Genomic DNA, 27,018 nt, shown 5'->3' on the forward strand with positions numbered 1-27,018 from the left:
TTTGTCCGCCGCAAGGTCGCAGTCCTGCTACAAATCGCAGATCGCCACCATTACCAGTAAAAACAATAAAAAAAACAAGTCCCTAAATCTAGCCCATAGTTTGTAGATGTGATAACTTTTGTGCAAATGAAATCAATATACGCCTGTTGCAATTTTTTTTTTTTTTACCCAAAATATGTAGAAGAATGCATATTGGCCTAAACTGAGGAATAAATTAGTTTTTTTTAATATATTTTTTGTATAAGTAAAGAAACCCTGTTTTTTTTTATTTATTTTTTTTATTCTCTGTCTTTTTTTTTATATAGTGCAAAAAATAAAAATCACAGAGGTGATCAAATACCAAATACCACAAAAAAGAAAGCTCTATTTGTAGGTAAAAAAAAGGATGTCAAATTTGTTTGTGTACAGAGTTAATTGTCAGTTAAAGCGACGCATGGTCATTAAGGGAGCAAATCCTTCTAGGTTAATATGTTTAAGATTTACAATATTCATATCCTAATTACATCAACCAATCTTTTAAATATTTGTTTATGGTACTTTTGAAAGAGTCAAGGCACTGTGGCCGTTGTTTTTTTTGTTTTTTTTTTAACATAAGTATTCATAATAACTTTGCAAACATGCTTTCCTGTGCACAATTTGCTCTTTCGACCACTTTTGACCAAAGCCGATTAAAGCAGATTTAACCTTGTTGCTGTTCAGTTTTGGGTGGTCTTAAACAGGCAATTTTTTTGGCTTTCCAGGTGGGAATAAATTGAAGGATCCTAATCCTTTTTTTCAGCCCCTGGCGCAGGGAATATTTTTCTGGCCACAATAAAAATAGAAATTGGCCGTTGTGTTATTGACCTAAAACCAAACACATGTTTCAATCTGGATGAATTCGGAAATATCTTTTTTGCATAACATGTTTATTTTTTTGTTTCTCTTGTAAAGGAAGATTTTCTGGATGGATGGAAACAGCATCAATATGGCAAACATGGATGGCAGTAACAGCAAGATCCTTTTTCAAAATCAAAAGGAGCCAATTGGTAAGTACCGCTCACAATACAATCCATATATCCCCCTTTGGTGTATTGCTATTGTTGTTTATAGGGAAAAGTAGAATGCTTTTGGTGAAACTGAATTTGCCACACAATTATTGATTTTGCCTTTCATGTAATGTAGTTGAAATTTAAAATGTATATTTTTCTCATTGGATTGCTTAGGAAAATGTGTTTGAAGAAGCATTCTACTATTTTTTTTTATCTATATTTTGTGAAGGGCCATGTATATTTAGGGTCGATTATTTTTAGTGTTCCTTGTATCTGTGTTTTTCCCTTATTTTCTGATTTTTTTAATATTTGTGTACGGTGACTTTAAATGTTTTATTCTACTTTATTTTCCACATGATAAGGGGGGCTTACAGAATCCAATAAGTCTCCCAACTACAAACTCCCACAACCACCGGGCCATGGTTGTGATGAAGAGGCCCCTGACCTTGTGAACATGTGGACAAGGTGCTTTATGAGGGGCAGGCATGTACTGGCCATCGGGACTACCGGGAGTTTCCCGGTGGGCCGATGGCTCAGTGGGCCGGTTTCAGTGTCAGCCTGTCAAATTAATGGCTGCTCGAAACGCGCAGCTATTAATTTGAGCACCGCTGTATTGCCCACGGCTAGGTATCGAGCTTACAAATGTAGCGCGGCGCACTTCGGATCTTTCCGCCCCCGTTCGGCTCTTTCCGGATATAGCACACATCTTCGGCCACCTCCGGCCCATGCTCGTCCTTTTCCACCCCCGCTCGGCCACCTTCGGTCCACGCTCGTCCTTTTCCTCCCCATTCGGCTCTTTCCGGATACGGCATACATTTCCGGCCCATGCTCGTCCTTTTCCGCCCCCGCTCGGCCACCTTCGGTCCACGCTCGTCCTTTTCCGCCCCATTCGGCTCTTTCCGGATACGGCATACATCTCCGGCCCGCGCGCGTCCTTTTCCGCCCCCGCTCGGCTCTTTCCGGACACGGCTTCCCCCCCCTCTCTGACAGCTCTTCGGCTTTGTCCAGCAAAACTCGGCTATCTCCGGCGGCCCCCGCGGTAACGGTCGCTTTGAATTGAAATGAGCCAGGGCCACCCGTGCGATGTCCGGAGAGCAGCAAACAGGCAGAGAGGTGGACGAGGGAGGCCGGAGGATAACGGTGCTGCAGGAACCTGTCCAGGTAAAAATTTCAAAAAATATTGAAATGTGCCAAAAATAAGTGCAAAAAATATTTTCAGCATGCTTATAATTATCCAAACTATGTCCATGGTATGAAAGTGCAAAAGAATGTGCTAATTGGTCTCTTCGAATATGCAGAGCAAAAAAAAAAAAAGAGCAAAAAATGCATTAAGAGGAAAGTGTCCCAGTGCAATAAAAAACTCTGGGTAGTGTGATAACACTTGTGCAAGGTGGAAGCAAGTGGGATCACACTGTGTTTTCTTGCACTGGGACACTTTACTCTTAGGCTACTTTCACACTGGGGTGGTGTGCCGTCGCTATTCGGGCGCTTTTTAACCCCCGCTAGCGACCAAAAAAAGGGTTACAACCGCCCGCAAAGTGGCGCTGCAGTGGCACTTTGCCGGCATTTCCCACTGATTATTGTCACATGACAAACTTACCTTTGAAGCAAAGCCCTCCAGCAGCATGCTGTCACTTTGCGTGCTCTTGCTGTGTGGATAGCTGGGCCATGATGACGTCACTCTCATGCAAGTGCACAGCATATTGTTTTTGTGCGTGTTTGCAAAATTAGAGTGGGCCGGTCTGGATGAAGTCCAGGGCCACATTTTTGTCCCAGTCCAGCCCTGATGAGGGGTTATGGTTTGGGGGGGAAGATCTATGCTCGTCCCCCCTCCCCTAACCCCTTAACTAGCCTGCCAGACTGTGTGTTTGGATAAGGGTCTGATAGTGATGTTTGAGAGGGACCCTACATGTTTTTTTCTTGTTTTTTTGTCTAGGGTTAGACCTTGAAATTCATACCAGTCTCTAAGCGACGGGAATGTTTTTGTTTTTTTTGTTTTTTTTTGGGGGGGGGGGGGAAACACACTGTTTTTATGTTAGATGGATAGTGCACAATCCGCCACCAAAGTGTGAAGGTTTGCTTCTTACCAGAAGTTCATGACCCCCCACTACAGAGGGTCACAAAAACGTGTAGATTTATATTATATCCCCCAATCTGAAATTGATCCTGCTGCTCTCCTTAGGCCACCCTCTCCATCAGCTAGGTTATTAGACAAGCCTCTTTGGTATATCTCCCATATAGTTAAAACTCATGGATGCACATCAGTTTCATGTAAAAAAAGTAAAGCTCCAATAGTATAAAAAACCTTTTTTTATTTCACTCCAATAAAATATAAATTGCACTTACAGTGTACAGGAAAAAACATCAGCCTTAAGTCCGGTGCGCCGGCCGGACGCACACGGACAAACCCATCCTTCCTGGATACAGACTACTCCACACGAGGTGACGTCAGCGCATCGCTCCACCCTATGCGTTTCGTAACAGAATTACGTCATCCAGGGGCACTACTGAAGTAGTCTGTATCCAAGGGAGGGTTATAATCCCTGTCAGATTGTTTTCATTATCTGTGTCCCGTTGTGGAGATTTCCTTTCCCTTCCTGTCCTATAGCCAAACAGAAAGTGAGAGGAAATCCTTGCAACTTGAAGCAGAGTTCCAGGACACTACCGTGATGTCAGCCCCCCCGAAGTTGATTCGTTCATCGGCTATATATATATATAGTGCAAAATGTCCACATTATAAGTCCACACTAAGAAAAGTGTTAAAAATCCACTCTAAAAAGAATGGTCGAAACCATAAAATATAGTCCAGGACAGTGAAAAATTTAAAAGAATAAGTAAAAAATTGAAAAAATAAGTGACAAAAAAGTGTTGTTGAAGTATTGATCTCGAAGAACTGGAAATCAACATCCAAATAAGAACATACTAGTGTGTGAAGAGTGATAAAGGAAGCCACTATCATCCCCAGATGATTCTTAGATGAAACGCGTCGGATTGAGCCTACTTTTCCCATTGCGTTACCAGTCCTGTTATACAAGCGCTTGTTGTTCTACCTAAATGTTAGTGTATCCATTTACCTTTTATAATAAATTTCCTGTTAAAGGGGTTGTAAAGCTTTGTGTTTTTTCACCTTAATGCACCCCCCCCCCCCGAGCCTCTGTTTTACTTACCTTAGCCCTGATTCTCCATGGGCGTGATCCCGTGTTGCTTTCCCCCAGCTCTTGTGGGTTCTTCATTGGATGATTTATAACAGCACAGCCATTGGCTCCTACTGCTGTCAGTCAAATCAATGATGCAGCTCGCCGGGGCGGGGCCGAGTGATACACTCGGCGGCCATGGCCGCCGACTTAATCACACGGGGCACACCTGCAAGCTAACCCCCTTGGGAGAGCGCTTCCCAGAGGAAGGGTTAGCTCTTGTGGGGAGGACAGCAACCGAAGGACCCCAGAAGATGAGGATCGGGGCCACTCTGTGCAAAACTAACTGCACAGTGGAGGTAAGTATGATATGTTTGTTATTAAAAAAAATAAAAAAAACCTTTAAAACCCCTTTATCTACTTCCCACCCGGCCAATGTACTTATATGGCCAGGTGGGAGCTCTCTACTTCTGAGTGGATGTTCCTGAACGTCCATCAGAAGTAGGGGGATCGCGCGTGCGTGTGCCCGCGCAGCAGCGTGGTCCCGATGCGCCCGTGTCACTCGGACACGGCGCATCTTGGATCGGCAGGAGGGCTCGGTGATTGGTCCTCCTGATCACATGACAGCCGTGTCCAATCACGGCCATCATGTGATGTAAACAAACAGCCGGTTGCTAGGCAATCGGCTCCTCTCCTCCTCACATGGAAGTCATTGCTGAGGAGAGGAGAGCAGATCGCTGCAGCCGGCTGATGATCAGTGAGTATGAGCTGTTTTTTACAGCTTTTTCCTCACTGATCACCAGTCTAGTATAAAACACACAACACACCACACAGTATAAACACAATGTCCCCACAAATGTCCCCAAAACACACATGTCCCCAAATAATAAAAACACATGTCCCTAATAATAAAAACATGACCCCCACATATGTCCCACTAAAATCACATGTTCCAATGATTATCTGCACACATATGTCCGTGATCACCTGCACACATATGTACATGATCTTTTTCTTACATATGTCCGTGATCACACAAACCAATTATTATACACTTAACCAAATTTTTTTTACCAAAGATATGTAGCAGAATACATTTTGGCTTAAATTTTTGAAAAAATTTGATTTTATTGGATTTCTTTTAAAATAGAAAGAAGAAAATATAGTTTTTTTTCCAAATTTCCGCTCTTTTTTTGCTTATATCACAAAAAATAAAAAATTGAGTCATTAATAAATAACACCAAAATAAAGCTCTATTTGTGCAAACAAAATGATAACAATTTAATCTGGGTACAGTGTAGCTTGACTGCGCAATTGTCATTGAAATTGCGAGAACGCTGAAATCTGAAAATTGGGCTGGGAAGGGAAGGGGGGCGAAAGTGCCCTGTATTGTAGTGGTTAAGAGGATTCACACTGTGGGATTTTTATTTCATTTTTGGTTACACATCTGTGAGTCCATGCTACGGATTATACTTATAAGGTTCCATTTCTCAAGACCCAAGTGTCCCCTGGAGGAAAGTGTGGTTATTAACTTCCGGTGTTTCAACATCTACAACGCTGATGTTTTCCAATCATTGATGTAAAGTCACTGCAAAGCTCTGAGGACTCCATGGGCATATGCCTTATTGAGTCCATACATTCTGGTAAGCCTCAGTTTTATCGGTGGTGGTTTCCTTTATCACTCTTCACATACTATTATGTTCTTATCTGGATGTTGATTTCCAGTTTATCAAGATCAATACTTCAACAACACTTTTTTGTCACTTATTTAAAAAACAAAATTACTATATTTTATGTTTTTAACCATTCTTTTTAGAGTGGATTTCTAAACACTTTTCTTAGTGTGAATTTATAATGTGGACATTTTGCACTTTATATATATATTTATTTATATATATATATATATATATATATATATATATATATATATATATATATATATATATATATATATATATATATATATATATTTATATATGTATGTGTTTCTACACATTCAAGCACATTTTGCACATGCTTTTAATGTTTAAACAATAGTTATTCTCATTTGGCTTAATACCATTTATATACCATATATTGCCAATTGTATCTACTACTACATTGGAGAGCAGAAGAGTTTCTTGTCTTTGTATTGGCATTCAACTTTAAGAAGCCTGAATGAGGGAGTAAAAATGCAGTTATGCCGCGTACACACGGTTGTATTTTCTGGTGTAAAATGTTCGATGGGAGCTTTTTTCGGAAATTCCGACCGTGTGTAGGCTCCATCAGACATTTTCCATCGGAATTTCCGACACACAAAATTTGACATCTGGATCTCAAATTTTCCGACAACAAAATTAGTTGTCGGAAATTCCAATCGTGTGTACACAATTTCGACGCACAAATCTCTGGCATGCTCGGAATCAAGCAGAAGAGCCGCACTGGCTATTGAACTTCAATTTTCTCGGCTCGTCGTACGTTACCGCGTTCTTGACGTTTTGAATTTCTGACAGCATTGTGTGACCCTGTGTATGCAAGACAAGTTTGAGCCAACATCCGTCAGAAAAAATCCCATGGATTTTGTTGTCGGAATGTCTAATCATGTGTACGTGGCATAACATTCAAAACATATGGATAGACATTAGACGTAATATAGTATTGAGACTAAAATGTGATTTAATAACAATGTTGTGGAGGGAGAAGATAAAAGTAACGTAAGTAAAGATGTAAAGTAAAGTAGAGTTTAATGGAGAGAGTTTTCCCCAGTCCAAGAGGCAGTCATTTTCCCTTGCGCCACCATCAACATCGCTTTCTCTAATATGGCCGATAACTTGTTCTCAGCAGAACAACAAATGTAAATATAATGCTAAATAGTTCTTGTTATGCCACAGAATGGAAATATTTGCATGACTGTTATTATGTTACCCATATTATAGCTATTATATATGATTATGCTGTTAGTAGGCCCCTTTTATAAATAGAAACGTACACTGTAGATTTAATGGACCTGTAATAGATGGAACATGGTGACATTATACAAAAAAATAAGTGTTTACAGTTATGGGAACACATTCGCAGTCTGCAGTGTGTTGATTAGGGACCCTGCTGAATGCACAGCGGGTGTTTAGACAGCACTTTCTGTAATGTGTCTTTGAAATATTTAATATTAACTGTTCTCATAATGTATATATAATGCATACACTGAGTATATCCATTACAGTGCCCACCAAGGCCGGTTAAGTCATACTGTGCCATTGTAGGAACGTTATTATTGGGTTCGGTCAGTCAGCCTTTATGTGAGCCCCTGCAAGCACAGTTTGAGCATCCGGAGCCCTGTGTGTGCTGGAACATGCAGAAATTAACAGCAAATGTTACTTTACTGCAGTTTTATGGACCAGGACAAGAACACAGCCAGATGTTACCTAATAAACAAGACTTACTTGCAGATAGAGAACGTGTTATGGCCCTGCTTTCATATGTGACATTACACTCACCACTTTAATGCTGGTGATAGTTTTGAGCTGCCTACTCTAGGGGGGCAGTCTCTCAATTGTGCCACGGTTATTGTGACAGCTCCAATGCTGTTTGCATGAGGATGGAAGGCTGGAGCAGCTGGGTTAATTAAGTCATCTGCAGTTGGCTGTTGTGGAGCATTGATGGATGACAGCATACAGTAGTTACATAATTACATACAGTATCTCACAAAAGTGAGTACACCCCTCGCTTTTTTGTAAATATTTTATTATATCGTTTAATGTGACAACACTGAAGAAATTACAGTTTGCTACAATTTAAGTAGTGAGTGTACAGCTTGTATAACAGTGTAAATTTGCTATCCCCTCAAAATAACTAAAAAAAAAAAAAAAAACTCAACAAAAGCGAGTACACTCCTAAGTGAAAATACCCAAATTGAGCCCAATTAGTCATTTTCCCTCCTCGGTGTCATGTGACTTGTTAGTGTTACAAGGTCTCAGGTGTGAATGGGGAGCAGATGTGTTCAATTTGGTGTTCTCGCTCTCACTTTATTATACTGGTCACTGGAAGTTCAACATGGCACCTCATGGCAAAGGACTCTCTGAGGATCTGAAAAAAGAATTGTTGCTCTACATAAAGATGGCCAAGTAGATTGCTATAACCTTGAAACTGAGCTGCAGCATGGTGTCCAAGACCTTACAGTAGTTTAACAGCACTGATTCCACTCAGAACAGGCCTCACCATGGTCGACCAAAGAAGCTGAGTGCACATGCTCAGCGTCATATCCAGAGTTTGTCTTTGGGTAATAGACTTATGAGTGCTGGCAGCATTGCTGCAGAGGTTGAAGTTATGGGAGATCAGCCTGTCAGTGCTCAGACCATATGCCGCACACTGCTTCAAACTGGCCTGCATGGCTGTCATCCCAGAAGAAAGCCTCTTCTAAAGATGATGCACAAGAAAGCCTGCAAACAGTTTGCTGAAGACAAACAGACTAAGGACATGGATTACTGTCCATGTCCTGTGGTCTTATGATACCAAGAAAAACGTATTTGGTTCAGATGGTGTCAAGCATGTGTGGCGGCAACCAGGTGAGGAGTACAAAGACAAGTGTGTCTTGCCTTCAGGTGGGAGTGTCATGGTTTGGGGTTGCATGAGTGCTGCCAGCACTGGGGGGGCTACAGTTCATTAAGGGAACCATGAATGCCAACATGTACTGTGACATACTGAAGCAGAGAATGATCTCCTCCCTTTGGAAACTTGGCAGTATTCCAACATGACAAAGAGTTTTCTCTGCACTTTCTCCAGTTCCCCAATATCCACTTTTGGAAATTGGTATCCAAAACGGAACTGCATATTCCAGATGAGGTCTTACTAATGATTTGTACAGGGGAAAATTATTGTTAATTTAACTTTTATTTTTTTATTTGCTTTCTTTAAAAAAAAAAAAATATATATATATATATATATATATATATATATATATATATATATATATATATATATATATATATATATATACACTTTTATTCCTATTGCAAGGAATGTAAACATCCCTTGTAATAGGAATATGGCATGACAGGTTCTCTTTACAGTGAGATCTGGGATATATTAGTCCCCAGATCTCACCTCTAGGCTGGGAAGTGTGAAATAAAAAAAATAATCAGTTTCCCAGCCGAGGTGGATGCATTTTTTTCAATTGCAGAGGACAGGTGTGACGTCATAACATCGCGCCTGACCTCCGAACGATCATTGGCACTTCTGGGACCATCTGGCCCGCCGTAAATCTCTATCGTCAACATCCGACACTGGTCGGTTCCGTCTCCTGCTCATTGATCGCATGGGTGAGTCGGTAGAAGCACTGGAGGCCGCCTGTAAGAACAATCAAATGGCTGAACAGCTGCTATGATTGTTCTTATGGTGAAGGCTCACTGGCTCTAAAAGAAGATATCTGAATGATGCCTGTAACTGCAGGCATCATTCAGATATCCCCACTCAAAATCTGTGACGTCATATGACGTTGGGCAGGAAGTGGTAAAAGTGTGTTTTTTTTCCAAAAAAATTGCGCTTGAAAGACCACTGCGCAAATACAGTATGACAAAATATTACAACAAAAAACGCTTCGGGGGGTTCTAAGTAATTTTCTAGCAAAAAGTACAGATTTGTACTTGCAAACAAAAAGTGCAAGAAAAAATCCTGTACGGCAAGTGGTTAAAAGAAACCTGTGCTGTACTTTAGCATTGCGGGCCTTCTTCTGAAAATGCTAGTTTCCTGTCTTGTGCCAATCTAGTAAATTTAAGCATTTGAGTCACTGGTTAAGATTTGAGAACAAGCTTGCTTCAGGTCAGGAACACTGAAGCCGTGTCAAGAGAATGATGTTCCATAAAAACACAAAACGCATATACTGTATTTTATATGAAATGGTGCTGACAGTGGCCGCAGTTGGGGAAAAGTTTGGCTCACATTCCCATAATCCTTCATTCTCCGTATTACCAACAGGATGGCTAAGTGTAAATAAATAATGATTGATTGTGGCTTTTTTACATTATCCTCCTCCGCAAAAAGCGGACTTGATGATTTGTGTTCAGCTGTCACCCAACAAATAGTGATATATCTAAGTCACATATTTTTACGATATTTTGATGCAAGCAGAAAATCCGGCTTACAGTATATCATTAACACAGGACAAATCATCTATGTGCTTGTACCAGTGTAGCCCCAAGCGCTGTAGATCACCTATGGACCTGTCATATATTACATGCTTCAGATTAGCCAGCCAGCTATTCAGCCCCTGCCGTTAACACGAGAATAAAGCCATCAATTTTAATCTTCGCATTATGCTTCCCTTTGATTTATCGAAAATATTGAAGTCATTGTTTTGGCTTTTTGGTTGTTTGCCGAGATGTGCTCTTGTAAGACAAATAACATTGTTACATTTATCATCCTGTTTAGAAGCTTTAGGAACTTAATTCTTGTCAAATGGCTTGTGCTGTTTACAGGCCCCATAAGGGAAAAAATATGTTTGTCTTGTTTTTTCCCTAATTTAAAAATAGGGTCAATATTAACTACTTAAGGACTGAGCCTCTTTCTGACATTTGTTGTTTACAAGTTAAAAAGTTTTTTGCTAGAAATTTACTTAGAACCCATAAACATTATAAATTTTTTTCTAACACCCTAGAGAATAAAATGGCGGTTGTTGCAATACTTTCTGTCACACCGTATTTGCGCGGCAGTCTTAAAAGCACACTTTTTTTGGAAAAAATTATTTTTTTTAAATTAAAAAATAAGACAACAGTAAAGTTAGCCCAATTTTTTTTATATTGTGAAAGATAATGTTACGCCGAGTAAATTGATACACAACATGTCACGCTTCAAAATTGCGCCCGCTCGTGGAATGGTGACAAACTTTTACCCTTAAAAATCTCCATAGGCAACTTTTAAAAACTTTGACAGGTTGCATGTTTTGAGGTACAGAGGAGGTCTAGATTTGCTGCTCTCACTCTACCAATCACGGCGATACCTCACATGTGTGGTTTGAACACCGTTTTCATATGCGGGCGCTACTCACATATGCATTCGCTTCTGCACACGAGCTCGGCGGGACCGGGCGCATTACAATTTTTTTTTTTTTTATTTATTCTACCTTTTATTTTTTATTTGTAAACTGTTATTTTTTAATTTTTTTTAAAGGTGTCACTTTTATTCCTATTACAAGGAATGTAAACATCCCTTGTATTACAAAAAAAGCATGACATGGCCAATTAAACATGAGATATGGGGTCAAAAAGACCTCAGATCTCATATTTACACTAAAATGCAATAAAAATAAATAAGTAATGTTGTCATTTAAAAAAAATAAAAAATGGCACTTTAAAGCACCATACACACTATCAGATTTTCTGCTGATTTTTGTCTTCAGATTTACCAAAACCATGTAGTTCAAAGGCCTCCCTGATTGCATACAAATTGAAACTCCTAAGGTTTGACCTCATATTTTATGGTTTTGGTAAATCGGAAGACAAAAATCAGCAGAAAATCTGTTAGTGTGTATGGGGCTTAGAGCTATGGGCAGAAGTGACGTTTGAACGTCGCTTCCGCCCTGCAATGATATGGAGACGGGTAGGGGCCATCTTCCCCTCACTCATCTCCATGTCAGGCTAGGGAAAGGATCAGATCAGCATTGGAGCGCAGCAGGAGGATAGAGAGTCCTCTCCTGCCTCTGATAAAAGTGATCTTGCCGCAAATCCACCGCAGAGTCCACTTTTATCTTGAAGCGGACCGCCCACTGAAGAAGAGGATACCGGGGTTATGGTAGCTAGCTAGCTAACAACGATATTCTAACAAGGGCTAACAGCCAGGAAATGACAGATCTGAAACCAGAAGTTGTTAAATCCTCATTGCTCCCAGGATCACTCGTCACAGAGGAGAGGGGGGAGTGGATATTCCTCCATCTTCTCTGTAGGCAGCTGTCCTGAATACTTACTGTGTTCCTGAGCTCCCCGGTGGAACTGGAGAGCCTGGGAATGACCATGGGTAGTGGCAGAAGGAGAGGGACCTTCAGAGGTCTGGAAAAGTTACAGCCGCCCAGTTCACTTTTATAAGAAAGCCAGTCGCAGCAGAAAAAAAACAGTACTGGGCTCATGACTGCAGCTGTGATCCTAGTATAGGCATTTGCCGACAAGATAGATTATGGACTATGGGATTTGTGGTGTGTTTAGACTAGACATGGGCGCCGTCAATAAATTTGTTTCGTTCTGTTCCGTTACAGTTCGTATTAAAATTAATTCGTACTTTGTATTTCGTGTCCGAAATTCAATTTCAATTCGTACGAAATATGAATTGTCGTTAGGTTTGTTAACTTGTACGAACGTTCGTTACAATGAATTGAAAGGCAAAAATATACCTCAATATGACAGTCGATGCTGATGGAAGTTTGGTTTTTATCCAAAATACGAAATTCCGTTGATGAATTTCCTATCCGAAATACGAATTTTCGTTAGATGAGGGGCTCCCACCATCCCTGTGCTGTGCTGACTTCCTCCTGGGGATTCGTAAACAAAAGTTCGTATTTCGTACAAAATTCGGACGCATGGCAATTCGTTCCTCCCGAACGTACGAATTTGAGATTCATACGAAACGAATCGCACATCTCTAGTATAGACTACAACTAATGTGGACTGCTTCTTACAAACAAAGGAAGTGAGGGGGAACTCATGAAGGACGTTTCAAGGAGGCAGAAGAACACAATTAGAAACAATTTAATGAAGAGTAGACTACAAGGCTATTAAGTAGTGGATTTGTGATTTCTGTAGAATAAGGATGTTGCTTAATGTCAATTTAAGTGCATTGGTGTGGCTGTGTGTTGAGGTAGCCCAAAGGCATTCAGGAACAGGGTGAGGGACTCTATTGGAGAGATGTAACTGCCGGAGTCCACTTGGGACTTTATAAATCAGTGGGTGGCTCAACCTTTAGACTCCATCCATATCTGCAATATTACTACCATCAAACCTTTCTATGGATGAAGACATCTCACTTAGCCTGAATTTTTGTTTTAATCTGAAATTAATCAAATCCCTACTAGAGTTGTTAATGAACAGATGAAATTACAGTGGTGAAGAAATTGACCTGAAAGCTGATTTTGGCTAATGAGCTATGTGTACACTAATGTCCTGAGAATTCCTTGTTGAGGAGTGATGATGACTTTGCCAAGTGTGGTAGAAAACGAACCTTGACAGTACGCTTGTTCTTTAATATCAGCCTCACAGCGAAACCCAGACAGTGATGAAAAACTCTAATAAGCTCCATCTCATAATGGATGTGCCTTATTTGCCAATTAAATATGCTCGGGCTGTTTGCAATATATCTTTGGAGGTTTTAATTACAGAAGTTATGCTTGCTTTAACGCTGCAGAGCATAAAACGAAGAGTTAAATAACTATGAAAGTATGTTCACCTCACCGAGAAAAAACGATAAACAGGACGGGCTGCCGGTAAATGTACCATAAGGCTGGGACACTGGAGTATTCTCCTCAAATACTATTGCTAATTAAAGAGCAGGTGCACTTTTGTGGGAATAAAAAATATATATATATATATATATATATATATATATATATATATATATATATATATATGGCGTATACAATTGCTACACAAGTCATATTGTAATTAAATGTTCTTAAATTATTGTTCTTGTTATCATTCTGCAGCGCTGTCATTTTCTGTAAAATGCAATATGGCTACCTGGTGCACAGACCCCCCCCCCCCCCCCCCACAATGTCATTTCCTGCTCGTGTGATTGGCTTACTGATTTTCCCAGAAGTCTACACTGAGATACAAGTCAGATTTTGGGCATGTTTGGTGAGATACCCCCAAAAAAGTAATCAAACCTAAAGGGATGCAGACCCTACCACTTTCCACATTAGAACACTGTAAATGCCGCAGCTGATTGCTAATTATAAAGTCACTCCCATTCATCTTCACTACAAAAAAAAAACAGCTATTTCTCCAGAATAACAAAAGGTAGGAATCTGCAACACAGTTTGTTAAAATCTTTGCAATGTACATAGATTACACAGAGGGGAATATTTTTTCGCAACAAAAGTGGCATCACTCTTTAAAAACGAAACCTAGGCAGACATAAAGGACAGATTAATGTAGCTCTGTATTCATTAACTATTCATTAACCCCTTCTGGACCACCGCATGCCGATGTACGTCCTCACTTTGCGGACGGATATCGTTGTATTGCCAGCAGCTAGCTGCCATAACCTCAGTATCACCACGTTCAGCTGGTTGGCCGGTACAAGATAAAAGTGGTCTCTGTGGCGGATTCGGTACAAAACATTACTGTTTTTTCATAATTTTTTTTTATGAAAAATGTATTTTATTTATTTATTTATATATTTTTTATTATTGCATTTTAGTGTAAATATGAGATCTGAGGTCTTTTTGACCCCAGATCTCATATTTAAGAAGTCTGTCATGCTTTTGTTCTATTACAAGGGATGTTTACATTCCTTGTAATAGGAATAAAAGTGACACTTTTTTTAAACAGTGTAAAAATAAAAAATAAAGATAAAATAAATAAGATTTTTTATTTATTTTTTAAACACGCCCCGTCCCGCCGAGCTCGCATGCAGAAGCGAACATATACGTGAGTAGCGCCCCCATATGAAAACGGTATTCAAACCACACATGTGCCACGATCGGTACAGCAAAAGCAATAATTCTAGCCCCAGACCTCCCCTGTAACGCAAAACATTGCAACCTATGCAACCTATAGAATTTTTTTAATGTCGCCTATGGAGATTTTTAAGGGTAGCATGACATGTTGGGCATCAATTTACTCGGTGTAACATTATCTTTCATAAAGGGAAAAAAAAATGGGCTAACTTATCTTTACTTAGTATATTTTTCCAAAAAGAGTGCGCTTGCGAGACCGCTGCACAAATACGGTGTGGCAGAAAGTATGGCAACGACCGCCATTTTATTCTCTAGGGTGTTAGAAAAAAAAGTATAAGGTTTTTAACTTGTAAACAACACATCTAAAAAAGAGGTTTGGTCCTTAAGTGGTTAAAGAGCAACTCCACTTTTGTTAAAAAAAAAGAAAACCCTCTGGGTGATCTATGAACATTGCAAGAATTTTAAGAAACATTTTTGCAAATGCCTACCTTTTCTACTATGAAGGAAAAGCTGTTTGTTCTTGTTTGTCTTTTGGTAACTGATACTGAATGAGAATAACTTTTTCATTGTTGATCAGCTGATGCACTTGCAGTGTTCTAATGAGGAATGCTGCAAGGTCCGCATCCCTTTAGAAGTGATCCTTTGGGAGCATCTCATAAAAAAATATTTTTTTGTTGCAAGGGGTGTCATAACTCTGTATGTGCAGATTTCTGGGAAATTCTGTGAACCAATCACACAAGGAAGAAAAACGATTTCTGGGGAAGTTCTGTACACCCACTGTGTACAGAATGCCTCCAGGTAGCCATATTGCATTCATTTTTACAGAAAATGACAGCACCGCAGATTGAAACGGAAAGGTCATTTTTAATAACATTTAATTACAATATGACTTGTGTAGCAATTGTATATGCTATATTATTTTTTGTTTAACCCCTTGCAAACCACCCCATACAGGTATACTGTGGCAGAGTGGTCGGTCTGCGCTGGATCACATATTTGATACGTGATCCAGCATTTCCGGGTAGGGTGGGCGCACTCGCGCATGCCTGCCACCCTTGCTGCGCTGTGATTTGTCACAGCACAAGCCGGTCCGTGGGTGCCAGCCAACAAATGATCACCGTCACCTACTGATCAGCTCCATCACCTCAGGGAAGGGAGCCCTGTGATGTAAACAACACAGAGCTCCAAACACTGACAGGCAATCTTGCTGTTTTTTTTTGTTTTTTTTATTCCCTGGAAATGGAAATAATAGAAATATTAATTTCCTCTGGCTATTGGAATGAATGAACAGCCAAGCGCTTGACGTGCCAAGCACTAAATTGTGTTTAGATACGTTTTTGATGCTTGAATGCTCTTCTCCTGAACAAGCTGGTCATGAGATTTTTTTTTCTGCCTCTAAATGCCTGTAAATACTTGTGTGTGAATGGACACATAGGCTAGCATTGAGGGGTATTTAGAAGCATAAAAAGAAAATGCAAAATGCCTTGAAAAGCAGAGTTCAAATCATCCTGTGTGCATGAGGCCTTATGGGTACAGGGGAGATTAGTATTACTGTTACAGGAAGGGTTTGTGTTAGGGTTACAGGGAGGGTTAGTATTGGAGTTACGGGGGAGTTAGTATTAGGGTTACAGGGAGGTTTAGTATTAGGTTTACAGGGAGGGTTAGTATTGTGGTTACAGGGGGGATAAGTCTTAGGGTTACGGGGAGGGTTAGTATTAGGGTTACAGGGAGGGTTAGTATTAGGATTACAGGGAGGGTTAGTATTAGGATTACAGGGAGGGTTAGTATTGTGGTTACAGGGGGGATAGGTCTTAGGGTTACGGGGAGGGTTAGTATTAGGGTTACAGGGAGGATTAGTGTTAGGTTTACGGGGAGGGTTAGTATTAGGATTACAGGGAGGGTTAGTATTAGGATTACAGGGAGGGTTAGTATTGTGATTACAGGGGGGATAAGTCTTAGGGTTACGGGGAGGGTTAGTATTAGGGTTACAGGGAGGATTAGTGTTAGGTTTTCGGGGAGGGTTAGTATTAGGATTACAGGGAGCATTAGTATTAGGATTACAGGGAGGGTTAGTATTAGGATTACAGGGAGGGTTAGTATTAGGATTGCAAGGAGTGTTAGTATTAGGGCTACAGGGGGGATTAGTATTAGGCCGTGTACACATGCGCGGACTGTTTGCCCAACCTTGTTCGTCAAACAGTTTCGGCAAACAGTCCGCTCAAAATTTGCATGAGCGGACTTGCCCACACACGAGCGGACTGTTTGACGAACAAGGTTGGGCAAACAGTTCGCTCAACTTTTGAAATGAACGGACTCGCCCACGTAAGGAGGAGGCAAATCCGCCCATTTCGAGCGCGTGTACAGGTAGGCGGGGCCCGCGAAGGAGACGTCGCGGGCTCCGCCGCCTGGAATGGGCTTAAAGGGGAACCCCAACGCCGAAAAAAAATCGGCGTGGGGGTTCCCCCAAAGTCCACACCAGACCCTTGTCCGAGCACGCTACCCGGCCGGCCAGGAAAGGGGGGCGAGCGAGCGCGCCCCCCCTCCTTAGCCGTACCAGGCCGCGTGCCCTCAACATAGGGGGGTGCCTTGGGGAAGGGGGGGCCGCGCGGCCCCCCCACCCCAAAGCACCTTGTCCCCATGTTGATGAGGACAAGGGCCTCTTCCCGACAACCCTGGCCGTTGGTTGTCGGGGTCTGCGGGCGGGGGGGCTTATCGGAATCCGGGAGCCCCCTTTAAGAAGGGGGCCCCCGGATACCAGCCCCCCACCCTATGTGAATGAGTATGGGGTACAATGTACCCCTACCCATTCACCTGTGAAATAAAGTACAAAAAAAAAACACAACACAGGGAAAAAATATTTTATTGCACAGCTCCGGGGGTCTTCCGTCTTCGGGGGTCTTCTCGCCGGACTCCTCCGCTATGTGTGTGTAGCTCTTTTGCTAGCAGAGGAGTCCGGCTTTCTTCCTCCCCGCCGCCGGCCTCTTCTCCCGACTTCGGGGGTCTTGTCCCCCTCTTCGGTTCTTCTGCCGGGCCACCGCGCCTTCTTGTAGCTCTTTTACAGGCGGTGGCCCGGTCTTCTGTCGCCGCTGCCTTCCGTTCTTCTGTCGCCGCCTTCGGTTCTTCTGCCGGGCCACCGCGCCTTCTTGTAGCTCTTTTACAGGCGGTGGCCCGGTCTTCTGTCGCCGCTGTCGTCACCGCCGCCGCCGCCTTCCATTCTTGTTCTTCTTCTTCTTCTTCTTCTTCTTCTTCTCCTGGAGATGTTGACTCGACGAGCTCTCCGGCCGGAATGCCAGAGCCGCGCTGTGCGGTCACTTATATAGTGACAATGGGGCGGTGTCACATGGTATATGTCACATGGGTTGGTCACATGGGTTGATGTCACATGGGGACTATGACATCGTAAGGGGGCGGGGTCACCATGTGACCAACCCATGTGACATATACCATGTGACACCGCCCCATTGTCACTATATAAGTGGCAGCGGAGCGTGTCCCTGGCATTCCGGCCGGAGAGCTCGTCGAGTCAACATCTCCAGGAGAAGAAGAAGAAGAACAAGAACGGAAGGCGGCGGCGGCGGCGACGACAGCGGCGACAGAAGACCGGGCCACCGCCTGTAAAAGAGCTACAAGAAGGCGCGGTGGCCCGGCAGAAGAACCGAAGGCGGCGACAGAAGAACGGAAGGCAGCGGCGACAGAAGACCGGGCCACCGCCTGTAAAAGAGCTACAAGAAGGCGCGGTGGCCCGGCAGAAGAACCGAAGAGGGGGACAAGACCCCCGAAGTCGGGAGAAGAGGCCGGCGGCGGGGAGGAAGAAAGCCGGACTCCTCCGCTAGTAAAAGAGCTACACACAGATAGCGGAGGAGTCCGGCGAGAAGACCCCCGAAGACGGAAGACCCCCGGAGCTGTGCAATAAAATATTTTTTCCCTGTGTTGTGTTTTTTTTTGTACTTTATTTCACAGGTGAATGGGTAGGGGTACATTGTACCCCATACTCATTCACATAGGGTGGGGGGCCGGTATCCGGGGGCCCCCTTCTTAAAGGGGGCTCCCGGATTCCGATAAGCCCCCCGCCCGCAGACCCCGACAACCAACGGCCAGGGTTGTCGGGAAGAGGCCCTTGTCCTCATCAACATGGGGACAAGGTGCTTTGGGGTGGGGGGGCCGCGCGGCCCCCCCTTCCCCAAGGCACCCCCCCATGTTGAGGGCACGCGGCCTGGTACGGCTCAGGAGGGGGGGCGCGCTCGCTCGCCCCCCTTTCCTGGCCGGCCGGGTAGCGTGCTCGGACAAGGGTCTGGTGTGGACTTTGGGGGAACCCCCACGCCGATTTTTTTTCGGCGTTGGGGTTCCCCTTTAAGCCCATTCCAGGCGGCGGAGCCCGCGACGTCTCCTTCGCGGGCCCCGCCTACCTGTACACGCGCTCGAAATGGGCGGACTTTCCGAGCGGGAACAGTCCGCTCATTTCGAAAGTACAGCGGACAAGCCCACACACGGGCGGACTGTTCGCTCAAACACAGTTTCAGCGGACAGTTTTTCGGAATTTCCGAAAGACTTTGTCCGTCCAACTGTCCGCTGAAACTGTCCGCTGAAAGCCCACACACGAGCGGACTGTCCGCCCAAACACTGTTCAGCGGACAAGGTTGGGCGAACAGTCCGCCCGTGTGTACGCGGCCTTAGGGTTACACGGGGGATTAGTATTGGGGTTATAGGGGAGATTAGTATTAGGGTTATAGGGAGGGTCAGTATTAGGGTTACAGGGAGGATTAGTATTAGGGTTAAAGGGGGAATTAGTGTTAGATTTACAGGGAGGGTTAGTATTAGGGATACGAGTGGTAGTATTTGAGTTACAGGGAGGATTAGTATTTGGGTTTCAAAAAGGATTAGTTTTAAGGTTGTGTAAAGCATTAGTGATAGAGTTATAGGAAGAGTTAGGTTTGGGGATACGAAGAGAGTTAATGTTAGACTGACAGGAAGGTTAATGTTAGGGTTACAGGGAGGATTAGTATTTGGGTTATGAGAGTGTTAATCTTACGGCTATAGCGACAGCAGGTGTTAAGCCTGTTACTACAGCATTAGTATTAGGGATTCGGGACAGGCTAGTATTAGCCCACATACACACGGTCGGAGATTTTGGCAACCAAATCCGTCGGATTTTGCCCATCGGATTTAGTCCGACGGATTGTGTCCGAAACTGTTGCATACACACGGTCGGGCCAAGTTGGCGAAAAATCCGATCTTTCAGAACGTGATGACGTAATTTCGTTACGATGGGACTACATTCAGGCTAGTAGCCAATAGCTTTGATGTAGGAATTTGATCTGAGCATGCGTGGCACTTGGTCTGATAAAAATTCTCTACACATGATCGGATTAGGTCTGTCCGGCCCAGTTGGTCGGGAAATATTTCCAACATGTTGGAAAATTGGGTCGGACGGAGATTCGGACGGAATCAGTCCGATGCATACCACACACAGTCGGATTTTCTGACGACACGGTCCGATAAGACTCATTCCGACAGATTCTCCGACCGTGTGTACAAGGGCTAAGAGTTACATGGGGGGCTAGTGTTCGAGTTACAGGGAAGATTAGTATTAGGGTTACAGGGAGGGTTAGTATTAGGGTTAAAGGGGGAATTAGTGTTAGATTTACAGGGAGGGTTAGTATTAGGGATACGAGTGGTAGTATTTGAGTTACAGGGAGGATTAGTATTTGGGTTTCAAAAAGGATTAGTTTTAAGGTTGTGTAAAGCATTAGTGATAGAGTTATAGGAAGAGTTAGGTTTGGGGATACGAAGAGAGTTAATGTTAGACTGACAGGAAGGTTAATGTTAGGGTTACAGGGAGGATTAGTATTTGGGTTATGAGAGTGTTAATCTTACGGCTATAGCGACAGCAGGTGTTAAGCCTGTTACTACAGCATTAGTATTAGGGATTCGGGACAGGCTAGTATTAGCCCACATACACACGGTCTGAGATTTTGGCAACCAAATCCGTCGGATTTTGCCCATCGGATTTAGTCCGACGGATTGTGTCCGAAACTGTTGCATACACACGGTCGGGCCAAGTTGGCGAAAAATCCGATCTTTCAGAACGTGATGACGTAATTTCGTTACGATGGGACTACATTCAGGCTAGTAGCCAATAGCTTTGATGTAGGAATTTGATCTGAGCATGCGTGGCACTTGGTCTGATAAAAATTCTCTACACATGATCGGATTAGGTCTGTCCGGCCCAGTTGGTCGGGAAATATTTCCAACATGTTGGAAAATTGGGTCGGACGGAGATTCGGACGGAATCAGTCCGATGCATACCACACACAGTCGGATTATCTGACGACACGGTCCGATAAGACTCATTCCGACAGATTCTCCGACCGTGTGTACAAGGGCTAAGAGTTACATGGGGGGCTAGTGTTCGAGTTACAGGGAAGATTAGTATTAGGGTTACAGGGAGGGTTAGTGTTACGCTTGCATAGAGTATTAGTGTTGGGGTTACAGGAGGAGTTAGGTTTGGGGCTACAGTGAAGGTTAGTGTTAGAACTACAGGAAGATTCATGTTAGGGTTCCAGGGGGGGTTCATATTGTGGTTGTGGGAGTGTTCATGTTAGAGCTATAGCAACAGCTGGTGTTAAGGCTACAGGGAGGATCAGTGTCAGGTTTACAGGGAGATCTAATAATGATAGGGGGATTAGTGTTAGGGTTCCAGTTGGGTTAGTGTAAGAGTTGCCATTACATGAAGCATTAAAAGGCTCTTGGGGTAGGGAATTGCTTTTTGCCAAGAACACTACAATAATAAATGACAGTGCCAGTGGTGCTGAGAGTGAATATTAAGCATTATTATATTATATACTATAAGCTTTTGCTGTTGTTACACTTAAGCAAAAATATACTTCAAGTTCAGGCAGCCCAAACATGGCTTTATATTACAATGGGTGCTGGATGATGGTCTTCACAGGTAAGTTCACTTGTGAGTTCTGTCCTCAGCAATGTCATAGGAGCTAAGGAGAAGACCAGCTGAACTCCCAGGGAAAGTGTTCGCCGTGTCTTATATTCACCAGCAGACGTAGTTCACATGATAACATTATGTGATTTACTAATATGCTCTTCTAAAAGCCTGGATCAGACATGTAAATGCAGCTTCAATAGGCCTTCAAAATTCTTGCCAACTGTATTGTTATTTCAGAAGTTCTGTATGTTGTATAATCTTTTATGTACACTTAATTTAATACGTTTGCTAATCATATTAGATGTTGTTTCTCAGAATCTTCCATCTCTGTAATGTATTTACAGGTTTGTCAATAGACTACACAGACAACAAGATATACTGGATCAGCTCTGGTAATGGCACAATAAATAGATGCAGCTTGGATGGCAGTAATTTAGAAGTAATAGACTCATTGAAGGAAGAATTAACGAAAGCTACAGCCCTGACTATTGTGGGTAAGTGCAGTTATACAATCTAGGTTGTATCTTATTGACTGACTGGTGATTAATCATTACTGGGTAAAATATATTGCCTGTCAATGGGAAATTCATCTACTGTGCTCTAATGGCTAATACGCTGGTATTGTAACACTGTAATATTTGAAGTTGTCTGTGCCTTCTACTGAGGTTCAAGGAAATAAGAAGACGCTCTCTGGATCTGACCTAGTAATGAACCAACATTTAGCAGAAACAGAAAATGTTAGAAAAAAAATTCTTTGAAAACAAGATATATGTCTACTCTACATTGCCTCATTTTGTCTGCCCTTCTCTTTTGCTGGAATACAGAACAACCCCCTCCCTCTTATGTTAGGGAGATAAGAAGACGGGGGTGTTCTGTAGTCCAGCAGAGGAGAAGTCAGGCAGTACTGAAAACTCTGCTTGAGACTAGACATGTGCGGTTCGTTTCGTTCCGAATAAATATTCAGACACATTTTTTGTTATTCGGAGATTAGATATATCCAAACCCCCGAATTACAATACAAACAAATTTTGCTGAATAACGAAACAAAATTTGGCAGAATTTCCGAATATCTAATTTAAAATCGACTCGAATTTTAAAGCGAATTTCCTTCAGCTTTGAATTGTGAACATATTGTTGTAATCCAAGACTTTGTGTGTGTTATTAGAGTACTATTTCGAAATAATGCCGTTTTTGTTAAGCCAAGGGTGATTTAAAGAATCATTGTAATCATTTGATGAAGATTTTTCTTTTGTTCGTTCAAGTGTGAAATTGATAAAAAGAAACCAGTAAAATATAAATATTTAAAAGCATTTGTACTTTTTCTCAGCTGGCTAAAACTTCTGCACAGCATTGTACATAGTAAAATGTTGAAAGTAAGCTTGTATTTTACTTTTATTAATTATAACACTTCGCATATATTGAGTTAACGTATATATTAATACAAACAAGAGCAATGTATATAAATAACAATCAGATGTTTGGTTACTCGGCTGCTGCATTCAAATGAAAAAAAAAATCTAAAATTTTAAATTTGACCGATTTGAAATTTATAGATTAAAGAAAATTCGAAAAATACAAAGAACAAATTGTGAATATGGATTCTGATTACAAATACAGTAAAACCTTGGTTTGAGAGCGTTTTGCAAGACAAGCAAAATTTTAAAATACATTTTGACTTGATATACAAGTGATGTCTTGATATACAAGTAGCATCATGTCACAAATGAGTATAAAAGAGAAGAGAGGCGCCTCTAAGTATAGCAATATGGTTACATTTAATGAAGGTACAACATTTAGCAACTCACATGGTTGATGATTAAAACCAGCACATCTAAGTATGCAGGCATCCGGGGTAAAGCTGTCCACATAGACCCAGGGCCGTCTTTAAGGCAGGGCAAAAGGGGCAGCTGCCCTGGGCCCTGTCATTGTTGTGGGGCCCAAAGCAGCTGCCTCATACTTGCCAACGATCCCAGTTTACATTCCCTTGTCCCTTGAGGTTTTAGTCATGTGCTGTGTCCAGTGTGAAGTGCTGCTACTAATGCTGCCCAGCTCTGACCTATTGTTGTGTACAGATGACTTACCTGCAGACCCTGTGCTTACATGTAAATAACCGGCATTCATATGTAAATAGCAGTGACATGCATATGTAAATAGCTGAGGCCAATGGCATTGATATGTAAATAAGGCAGTATTTATATGTATATCATGCCCCCCTGCAGTGAGAAGATGATGTGCTGTAATCTACAGCAACCAGTGAGCGGTATTACTGTACAGTAATCTCTAGCAGCCAATCAACAAGCAGAAATCATGTGTTGTAACCTCTAGTAACTAATCAGTGAGCCTTAAGGAGTGCTGTAACCTCTAGCAACCAGTCAGTAAGCAGTATTGATATGCTGTAACCTCTGGCAACCAATCGCAATCGCTGCCTGATCTGATACAGTAAACTGATTTTAAGTCTAGCTGCTATTTATTGTATGTCTCAGAGAAGGTGGAGAGCAAAATTGCATGGGGGGAGGGGGCCCTAAAATTTTTTTAGCCCAGGGCCCAATCAATATTAAAGACGGCCCTGCATAGACCGCCCTCCTCATCGCCATCAACGTCATCCCTTCCACGCTGCGCTCCACGAGCGATTCAAACCTCGCTCTACTGCAGAGTGGTCTTCCTGGTCATGATTACAGACTGACAGCGGTGAGAGCCGACAGTGCGGAGGACGGTCTGTGTGGACAGCTTTAACCCGGATGCCTGCATACTTAGATGTGCTTCTTTTAATCATCAACCATGTGAGTTGCCAAATGTTGTACCTTCATTAAATGTAACCATATTGGTACACTTAGAGGCGCCTCTCTTCTCTTTTATACTCTTCTCCATACACTGGGGAGGCAAACACGGTCTATGGCAGACATTTGAAGTGAAGTAGAGTGGGTTCAGCCACACTTGGATGTCCATCCCTGCCTTTTCCTCCCAGGAGTCTTCTTATCTATCCATGTTTCGGAATGGTGTCATCCTGGATATAAAGTGTTTGAGATATGTAATCCCATATTCTTGGGCCCATGAGTGTGGGGCTTCTGGGCAACGTTACAGGTTCCTACCCTGGGATGGAGGGTTATGCATAGGATTTTGTCTTTTTTAATTGTTTAAGACACTTCACTTGGCTGCCATCTTTAGAGCGTACACCCTGAAGAAGCATATGTAGCGAAACGCGTTGGTTGTCACACGCTTGCTATACCTATGCACATTTGTCTGATTGTTTTGTACTGTTGATTTTAATCTAGATGGCATCTTTTAACAAGATACAATAACACTGATGTTTTTATGATATGAGTGTTTTTTGTGTATATTATTTGGTTTTCTCACTTGCTTGGTACATTTAAAGCCCCTTTCCTGGTGGAGAAATAGCCTCGTATCCAGTTGGATCCTGGCCTTCCTTCCTTAAGGCAATTTACATTGTTATATGCATGGAATATGTGTTGGTGCTAACATTGGGGATTTTCCTCACACTCGTTAGAACTAAAGGCTTGGATGAGCTACAAAACATCGTCAACATTAAGCAATCGACCTCCAGAAGGTTTTATCCCCTTCATGACCAGATCAATTTTGCTATTCAGCACTGTGCTAATTTAACTGGCAATTGCATGCTCATGCAGCACTGTACCCACATTTAATTTATATAATTTTTTTGTTACACAAATAGAGCTTGCTTTTGCTGGTGTTTGATCACCACTGGGTTTTTCATTTTTTATTATATAAACGAAAAAAGACTATTTTTTTGTAATACATATCAAAATTTACGCCAAATGTACATCTCTTTGGAAAAAAAATTCTAAAAAGTGTAAAATGATTGGTTTGTGTAAAAGTTATCTACAAACTATGGTATATACAGTATACCGGAATTCACGCAGCTATAGATGCTATACTGTAATGGCGGTGATCAGTGACTTATAGTTTGACTTTGATAGGGTAACCAGCAATCTGGTACTAATAGACACTGGCCAGGAGGGTCAATAACTTACACTGAGGTTGATAGTGACACCAATACAGTGATCAGTGATAATACTGTACACTAATGACTAATGACACTGGCTGGGGAGGGATTAGCATCTTGGGGCAATCAAGGGGTTAACTGTGTGCCTAACAAGTGGGCAGCACAGTAGTGTAGTGGTTGGCCCTCTCGCCTAGCAGTAAAAAGGGTCGCTGGTTCGAATCCCAACCACGACACTACCTGCCTGGAGTTTGCATGTTCTCCCTGTGCCTGTGTGGGTTTCCTCCAGGTACTCCGGTTTCCTCCCACACTCCAAAGACATGCAGATAGGTTAATTGGCTTCTGTCCAAAAATTGGTCCTAGTATATGAATAGGGAAGTTGGATTGTGGACTCCTTGAGGGTAGGGACTGATGTGAGTGTGCAATGTACAGGGATAGGGACAATTGTAGACACTCACTCTGGATGGACTGGTGTCTTTATTCAACCTTACTAACTATGTAATGTGTGCAATGTGCACTGTTTTTACTTACTAATCTGGATGATTTTTCTCCCTGCTTTTCAGGGAAAATAAACAGTCAGATTGCTGTGCACTGTACACTGAGTTTTGTGTGTTTGTAAACACAGAATTCTGCATGTGATTGGACACAGCCGATCAGCAGGTTTGAACCAAATTCATTGGCTCCGCTGCAAACTCTTGCTGTACGGTTCCCAGTCTGCACCTGTTGCCCGCTTGCATTATATTTACTATGGGCGGTCAGCATGAGGTTAATGAATAAGTCCAGTTGAATATTACTAGCTACTACTAGATATACCATGACCTGGATAAATGAGAACCTTCACAGACATTTAGGAGACTTGAGAAGCTGATGTGACAATAAATCCACCGCTGAAACCAGAACCAAAATATTCATTGTGTTTGGAAATGGCCTTCAAACCATTCACATTTAATTAGAAAGATTAAATTCTAACATGCAAAATGCCTCGTTTAATGTAATTTTCTGGTGCTTCCCCTGGGAAATAATATGTCTTTATTAATTTTATCCTTTCTTATTTTGTGATACAACTGTAGATCGATTCATTATAAGGAACTACTTGACAGAAGGCTCTGAAATTTAAAGTCGGGCACCCAAGCCTCAGTCTTCCCCTCAGGACTCAAGGGCTACCGATAATTTCTCTAATTAATAATAATTAACCATAATCCTGGTTCTAATTATCTCCAAGACAGCTTGCCTGTTGTACCCCGAGGGTTGAGCTTGGATCTTCCACATCTTTGAGAGCTCCATGTGGTCTGTTGATAAATTAA

General features: G+C 42.2%; 1 protein-coding gene across 1 annotated transcript in view; it reads left to right on the forward strand.

Annotated features, from left to right (window-relative positions):
* LRP1B (LDL receptor related protein 1B) overlaps window positions 1-27,018 on the forward strand; it is a 2,110,020-nt gene that overhangs the window by 1,389,833 nt on the left and 693,169 nt on the right. The window contains exons 31-32 of the mRNA XM_077447755.1: window positions 931-1,025; window positions 22,080-22,229. Of these exons, the coding sequence (XP_077303881.1) occupies window positions 931-1,025; window positions 22,080-22,229 (245 nt within the window). The remainder of the gene's footprint in view (window positions 1-930; window positions 1,026-22,079; window positions 22,230-27,018) is intronic.

Source organism: Lithobates pipiens, unplaced genomic scaffold (genome assembly GCF_037356315.1).
Source record: "Lithobates pipiens isolate NorthernLeopardFrog02 unplaced genomic scaffold, aLitPip1_a1.2 Scaffold_22, whole genome shotgun sequence".
In the NCBI taxonomy this organism is placed as follows: Eukaryota; Metazoa; Chordata; class Amphibia; order Anura; family Ranidae; genus Lithobates; species Lithobates pipiens.